The sequence below is a fragment of the Mesocricetus auratus genome, unplaced genomic scaffold (assembly GCF_017639785.1).
Source record: "Mesocricetus auratus isolate SY011 unplaced genomic scaffold, BCM_Maur_2.0 Super-Scaffold_100014, whole genome shotgun sequence".
In the NCBI taxonomy this organism is placed as follows: Eukaryota; Metazoa; Chordata; class Mammalia; order Rodentia; family Cricetidae; genus Mesocricetus; species Mesocricetus auratus.
In genome coordinates this window covers 49,841,623-49,849,691 of record NW_024429197.1, presented here as the reverse complement: position 1 = coordinate 49,849,691, position 8,069 = coordinate 49,841,623, and the positions used below count along the sequence as shown (strand labels likewise).

The 8,069-nt window shown below is 41.2% G+C and overlaps 1 protein-coding gene across 1 annotated transcript; it reads left to right on the top strand.

Annotated features, from left to right (window-relative positions):
- The first annotated feature begins 1,992 nt into the window (after positions 1–1,992).
- Klhl9 (kelch like family member 9) lies at positions 1,993–6,232 on the top strand. Its single transcript, XM_005074288.4, has one exon. It carries the CDS (start codon positions 2,516–2,518, stop codon positions 4,367–4,369), a length of 1,854 nt encoding a protein of 617 aa, XP_005074345.1. The 5' UTR covers positions 1,993–2,515; the 3' UTR covers positions 4,370–6,232.
- The last annotated feature ends 1,837 nt before the right edge of the window (positions 6,233–8,069 follow it).

Here is an 8,069-nt window from a genome sequence, read left to right as displayed (position 1 = left end):
ACGAACCTCTGAACCTTTCATTTTCTTGTGATTAAGACACTTTTCTTTTGCCTTCAGTGTTAGCATATAATGTAATTAAAACTGATCGTCTGAGCCTAGAGTGGTGATGTACACCTCTAACCAGCACTAAGGAGGCCAGACTGCATCACACAGGGAGACTGTTTCAAAACTACTAATTTTATGTTTACTAATAAAAAAGGAAAATTTCCAAGAAAAACAATGTCCCAACCGTTTAAACCATGCTATAGTTTATTCTGAAAGGTATCAAGATCAGATGTTACTTATAACTTGAATAAACTGGACCTTCATTCTTCAATGAGATTACAAAACCAACCTTGACATTGACTTAACAGTAAATTTGAAAAGTCTAAAATTAAACCTCTGAGTAATAATATTAATTAAAAATATGAAGGTAAATACTTTTTGTTACTAGGGAAATGTGAAGGTGAACATGATATGTGTGCTAAATACTAAGTATAATACATTAAAATTATAATAAACATATTGAAATTGATATAATAAAGCACATGAGTAAATAATGCTGCCCAGTGGGCTGATGTCCCTAGGCAGCTGCTCTAACACATAGCTGTTTAACATGACCACCAAATGTTGTGACAAAATGGATTCATTTCATGTTGAACACAGAAAAAAAATGGTCTTTTAAAATACTTAAATTTTGGAATATGAAAATCATCGTCTCTAACAATCATTAATGTTCATGTCTGGTTTCTCATCTTTAATAATACAATGACTGATGATGTCATTTTTACTCTGATACCTTCTTAAGCTCGGTGATTTTGTTCTTTCTTTTCCAGATAGGAAGTGTCCCTCTTCACAGTTATACCATGTTCACCCCAACTCCTATACCAAATAGCTTCCCAGAATGTCCTTTGGCTGGTAAGAATTTCCCAAAATTGGTCTCATTTCAACAAAGCTCTTGTATCAAAACAGGTTGGATTGCTGCTAGGGCACCTTGGGAAAACAATGTTGACGTACTAGCCTCAACAACATGCTGTAAGTAACTCTCTGCATACCAATTTTGGAAAATCTTGAACAACCGAAAAAACAAACAAACAAACAAAAAACCAGGAAGTAGAAAAGAAAGATTTAAAGACAGCAATGAGGTCCAATTCAGAGAATAGAGAATTATGGCAAATTATACACTTATTGCAAATAAAAATTAAGATTTGCAGTTAGAGAACTGTGTGTTAATAAAAAAAAAACATAAAAGGGAAATCCAAAAGAAGGGAAATGCAAACCCAAGTATTACTGGTAAAAATATTTTAGAAACATTGACTTGAATATTCTACCAAATATTATCATTATTCAATAGAGGATAAGGTATGCAAATTCTCAAAGCTTATTTATTTTTCACAAGACAATGAAGGACAAGGTTTATACACTCAGGAGGAAACAGTGGGCAAAGTAAACTATAACATGCTTAATTGTTGGGAAATTGTGTAACCATTTAAAAAGTGTTTGGAAAACAAAACCATGCATGAAGTCTTTTTGATGGCGTTATCTCTCCCTGCAAGTATTCAAAAGGTATCATTAGGACCAAACTTTAGTAATAAGTTAAATCCCACGTGTTTTAAATGCTTAAAAACACTTACAAACAATATTTTAATTGAGGTGTTTATTGAGTGTGATGTAAATTGTAAAACTGTTTTTAAAGGAAAAAAATTCAAATTGATACAATGATTTCTTCTGCCAGGTTTCTTCTCAGTTTTAACAAAGGCTGCGATTCCCTGCAGTTCTGGCACAAGAAAATAAGCGTAAATCTTAGAAAGAAGGCGCTCTTAAAAAAGAGCTAAGAAAACCTCACTCAGCAAACATCTATGCAGGCATGCGCACTCCTGAACGCTTGCAAGACTGCCCCCCTTCCAGGGCCTCGCTGGGGGAGCGTAACCCCGCCCCCAGCCCGCCCGCGCCCTTCCCCCATCTGCCCGTTCCCCCCCCCCCCCGGTGCCAGGCCAGCTGCGCAGGCGCAGTAGCTGTGCAGCCGCTCCTAACCCGGGGGATCCTGGGATTCGGCCTTTCCGGAAGGACGAGCTCGGTGTCCGGTCTAGGCCGCCGTTCTAGCCCCAAACCGGACTTCCAGGTCCTGCTCCAAGCCGAGCCGGTGGCCGTGGCGACGCAGCGGGGACCTTACGCGGGCGCAGCGGCGACTCGCCGAGGTGCGGGGCCTGGCGGGCCGGGCGGTAGCGGCGGCGCGCAGGCCGTGACGGTCCCTCCCCCGCCCGGAGAGCAGCTGCCGAGGAGGACGGCGCGGGCCAGGCGAGGTGAAGCGGTCGCTTAACTGCCCCGGGGGATGACTCACCGCCGGCCTCGCTGTCAGGTTTGAGGGCCGCCGCGCTGCGTGATCCTGCCCCAGGGTGTGGCCGTGGGTGTGCCCGGAGCGGGGCTGCGGCGACCCGATTGCCCTTGGTTGGGAGGCCCTGAGTTTGCCGAGAGCGTTCCCCCTTTGTATCGTCTGCGGCCTTGCGGCTCGCTGCGAACGCCGGAGGCCTTTCCCATGAAGGTGTCCCTCGGGAACGGCGAGATGGGCGTCTCTGCCCACCTGCAGCCCTGCAAGGCGGGGACTACGCGGTTTTTCACCAGCAATACCCACAGCGCCGTCGTGTTGCAAGGCTTTGATCAGCTCCGACTAGAGGGGCTGCTGTGTGACGTGACCCTGGTACCCGGTGATGGAGATGAAATCTTCCCGGTGCACAGAGCCATGATGGCGTCTGCCAGCGATTATTTCAAGGCCATGTTCACAGGTGGAATGAAAGAACAAGATTTAATGTGCATTAAACTTCATGGGGTGAACAAAGTTGGTCTGAAGAAAATCATTGATTTTATTTACACCGCAAAACTGTCTCTTAATATGGACAATCTTCAGGACACCCTTGAGGCTGCCAGCTTTCTGCAGATCTTACCAGTTTTGGACTTTTGTAAAGTATTTCTTATATCAGGCGTCTCTTTGGATAACTGTGTGGAGGTTGGACGGATTGCTAACACCTACAATCTTATAGAAGTGGATAAATACGTAAACAATTTCATCCTGAAGAACTTTCCTGCGTTGTTGAGTACCGGCGAGTTTCTAAAACTCCCCTTCGAACGGCTTGCCTTTGTGCTCTCCAGCAATAGTCTCAAGCACTGTTCCGAGCTGGAGCTCTTCAAGGCAGCCTGCCGCTGGTTGAGGCTGGAAGACCCTCGGATGGACTACGCTGCAAAGTTAATGAAGAACATTCGATTCCCACTGATGACACCACAGGACCTCATCAACTATGTGCAGACAGTAGATTTCATGAGAACAGACAACACCTGTGTGAATTTGCTTTTGGAAGCCAGTAATTACCAAATGATGCCCTATATGCAGCCAGTGATGCAGTCAGACAGGACTGCCATTCGATCCGACTCCACCCACCTGGTCACCTTGGGAGGCGTTCTGAGGCAGCAGCTAGTGGTCAGTAAAGAGCTTCGGGTGTACGATGAACGGGCCCAGGAGTGGAAGTCCTTAGCCCCCATGGATGCTCCTCGATACCAGCATGGCATCGCTGTTATTGGAAACTTCCTTTATGTAGTTGGTGGTCAGAGCAATTATGATACGAAAGGAAAGACTGCTGTCGACACAGTTTTCAGGTTTGACCCTCGGTATAACAAATGGATGCAGGTGGCCTCGTTAAATGAGAAGCGCACGTTCTTTCACCTGAGCGCCCTCAAAGGACACTTGTATGCGGTCGGTGGGCGCAGTGCGGCTGGCGAGCTGGCCACCGTGGAATGTTACAACCCAAGAATGAACGAGTGGAGCTACGTGGCAAAAATGAGTGAACCCCACTATGGCCATGCTGGGACAGTGTATGGGGGTTTAATGTATATTTCAGGAGGAATTACGCATGACACGTTCCAAAATGAGCTCATGTGTTTTGACCCAGATACAGACAAATGGACACAGAAGGCCCCCATGACTACAGTCCGAGGCCTGCATTGCATGTGTACAGTTGGAGACAAGCTGTATGTGATTGGTGGCAACCACTTCAGAGGAACAAGTGATTATGATGATGTTCTCAGCTGCGAATACTATTCGCCAACTCTTGACCAGTGGACTCCAATCGCTGCTATGCTGAGGGGTCAGAGTGATGTTGGAGTTGCTGTTTTTGAAAACAAAATCTATGTTGTTGGTGGATATTCTTGGAATAATCGTTGCATGGTAGAAATTGTCCAGAAGTACGACCCAGAAAAAGATGAGTGGCATAAAGTTTTTGATCTTCCAGAGTCGCTTGGTGGCATTCGGGCCTGTACTCTGACAGTTTTTCCACCTGAAGAAAACCCTGGGTCACCTTCAAGAGAATCGCCTCTCTCAGCACCTTCGGATCATTCTTAGATACAAGGTGTAATACCTTGCAGTGTACTCATGGATGATCTCACTTCCCCTTCAATTGTCTCTTATTACTACAGTTATTAGACAAAAAGGTAACTTAGGTTTTTTTGTTTGTTTTGCTTAGTAGGTTATTAAATGGCTAATAAGTACATTCTGGAAAATGTGTTAAATATATTTAGCTGTTTTAACAAGTGAAAGACATGTGAAAAATTAAATGTCTTTTGTGGTGTTACATATGTCAAATTGTAGGTGATCATAGTGAATGTGTAATTGTCTATTATGCTACAAAGTTGAAAGTTTTGATTTGACTAAAACATCAAATGGAGGTCCCCTGTTATAAACTAAAATAATAAAAGATTGCCAAGGTAGAGCTACCTCCCTCTTGGATAGTTTTTGACAATTTGTTAGCTAGGCTATGTGATTACTCTTAGAATATATGAAGTTTCTTAGGTAGGAGAAATAGTACAAATATTAACTAGAAGAAACAGTAAGTCAGGATTTGTTATCTTACTGGAGAAAAGAAAATTTTGAAGTGTGTACACAAGACATATATATATGTGCTCACACAAAAATTCATGTGTACTACGTATAAGCTTTTAGAACTGGTAGAAACTTCAGCAGTAGTGAAAACGAGCTAATGTTTTCTTCCACAGAGTAGCACCTTTTATTTCAGTGAAAATTCCATACCAGAGAGTTAGTGTCTAAAGTGCTCAGCAAAATTTAGGTAGTTAAGGGCTACAACAAGTTAAATTGACAACCAAATTTGTCATATTTAATGGGATTGTTTCCTTAAATGAAATCTAATTAGTTTTTCTGTGTAACCTGTAGTTAAATGTATATAGATTATTTAGCAAAAGTCAAGGTTCGGAGAATTGTTTCTTCTTACTACTTTTTCCAGTGAGATTTGGCAGTCAGGAAAGGCAAGGAAACACTCTGAACAAAGCCGTAGGATTTTAAGTTCAGACTCCCACCTCTGTCACTCTGGCATGTTTATTGTGTGATTTTGAGTGATTTCTGGTGCTGCTGTAGCTGATAACATCCTGAGCTGTGTGGCATGCCTCAAGGCTGATCTAAGCAAACAGATAGACCCTGTTCTCCATCAAATCAGAAATATACCTTTTCAACCTTGACCCAAGGGCAGGACCAACTTCAGATCCCCTAACAAGCCAGCTGGTTTCTTTAAGGCAGTGCTAAAGTAGACTTGTAGTCTTTCAGTACTGTGGGAATACTCTCTGGCTGTGAATTATATGGGAAAATCCTAAAGGGACAGATGGAATTATAGTGGTCCTTGGTAATGAGTGATACTGGATATGTGCTTCCCTGGAAAAGTAGCTCACCTGAAGGAAATAAACATAGGTGCATACGTATATGTGTGTATGTATGGCTAGTCCTGGGAGAGCAGCAGAGTAAATCAGGAGCAATGCCTTGACAGTCCCTTAAAAGGATTTGGCTTCTGGCATCTGAACTTTACTTACTGCCCATACAAGTGTTGGTTTATTTTAATGCTCTTTATGATTTCTACATTGACAGAAATTTTCATACTTTGTGTTTTTTAATGACTCCATTTTTTTTATTACTTAGACATATTTGAATACTTTTAGAAGTTAAGGTAAGCATTGCTACTAACTTTGTGTTTTGAATAAGCAAGAAGTGGCATCCCAAACTCTCTGTCTGTCTGTCTGTCCCCCCCCCACTCTTTTTTTTTTCTTTTTGCAAAAGTGAAGAATACTTGTGTATTTTGAATAACTTCATTTTCTCTTTGGTCAAATGTCCATGTCCTTTTTCCTTGTGAAACCTATTAGAATTGCTTTGTTTTTCATATCAAGTTACAGAATTTCTTTATATAATAAAATTATTTGCCCGGTATTTTATTGTATTGCCTTTTTTCTTCCCCTCAAACTCTTAGTTTTACAAACAAAAGCTGTTAATTTTTGTAGCTACAATCGTCGCTTCTACATTTTGACCTTTGTGGATAGCTTTCCTGTGGTTTATTTGTAACCCAGAATTGATACATGACTTCTTCATGCTGATTCTGACATAGTGAAGTGATATTGCACAGCCTGTTTTCGGTATATGCTTTTCCTTCTTTTGCAAAAAAGCATTTCTGCCCTCTATGAATACATTTGGCATTCTCGTTCTGTGATTAACAAGTGCTCCTTATCCAGGTGAGCTGATTGCTCCATCTGTATCACCACCCTACAGTCCTACACATACACCTCTCCTCTTTGCTTTCCAGTGTCCTCTAGTTGATAATCTATACATGTGGTCAAATTAAGATTTGTCCTATAAAAAGAATAGGAAAATAAAACATAAGATAAAAATTATCCTTGATCTTTACATGTCAGCCATAACCTCTGCGAATGTTGGGTTTATCATATGTGTAAGGACACTGGCAAATAGTTTCAAAGCTGTAATCCAAGTTTCAAAGACAAACCACTTAGTTTTTCATGTGTAGATATTAAGAAATAATATGCATGGAGTTTATCCATTTCCAAGTGCATCTTGTTATGAAAAACAGATTCTGTTGGAAGTAGTGGAGAAGAAACAGGAGGATTATGCATTAAGGCCAGTTTAGATTGCATAGTGACACCAAAAAGATAAATTGCATTTTTGTGCAGATAAATCCAGACTTGGATTTTTCCTTGCTTTTTAGTGTAGTTTGTACATTGATCATATTAAAATTTTCCTGCTTATAATTGAAAGTACTTTGTTCATTGCTACAGAACATTTCTACACTTCACAAGTATTCTTAGTTCAACTAAAGTCCACTGGCTTTGGGGGTAAGTTTTTGTTTCCTCTTATTCATGGAGCTTGTTAAGTTTGCATCTTAGGGCTTGAAAGATGGCTCAGTACTTCAGATCCCTGATTTTTCTTACAGAGAACTGGGGCTCAATTCCCAGCTCCCACATGGTGGGTATCTCCAGTTCCAGGGGATATGATGGTTTCTGACTTCTGTGGGCACTAGACATGCATATGGTATACATACATATGTGCAGGCAAATGCTCATAAATCTAAAAGAAAATTGTATGTGTTAGATTTGTGAGTAGTTGTTTAAAACTAGTTTCCCCAGAGAAGTGGTAGTTGTAGCCAGTGGCATTTTATAATTTGTGTACTTGTGTGTGTGGGTTCACATGTATGTGTGTATGCAGGTTCCTGTGTACATGTATATATATGAGTTTATTGTGTGCTTGTGTGGATATGATTTCATAGGTGTTTGTAGGTTCATATGTGAACATGTGTGGAGGCTAGAGGCTGAAACAGGGTGTTTTCCACAATTGCTTCTTTATTTTATTTTGAGACAGGATCTCTCACTGAACCTTCAGCTCATCAGTTCAGCTAGACTGATGGCCAGAAAGCAGTGAGCATCCTGTCTCTAGCTGTACAGCACTGCAGTCATAACTCCTGATTTTTACATAGGTGCTTGGATCCAAATGGGTTCTTGCGATTGTGTGGCAAGCAGTTTAGTCACTGAGCCGTCTCCCCAGCCCCAGCAGTTTGGTTTAGATTATAATTTAGTTTAATCAATAATTCAAACAGGTTGTTTGAAAATGTATATAGAGTTTAACTTCATGAATGTGCCAGTTTTTACAGTTCTATGCATTTGATTATTTACCCCCCCCAGCTTTACCACTGTAAATAAATCAGATTTAAGTTTTAATTATTGTGCATAAAGCTTTGCCTCATGTGTTACCAGGGGATACA

Coding starts and splice junctions, on each gene's coding strand:
- Klhl9 (XM_005074288.4), top strand. CDS start 2,516: ATGAAGGTGTCCCTCGGGAACGGCGAGATGGGCGTCTCTGCCCACCTG.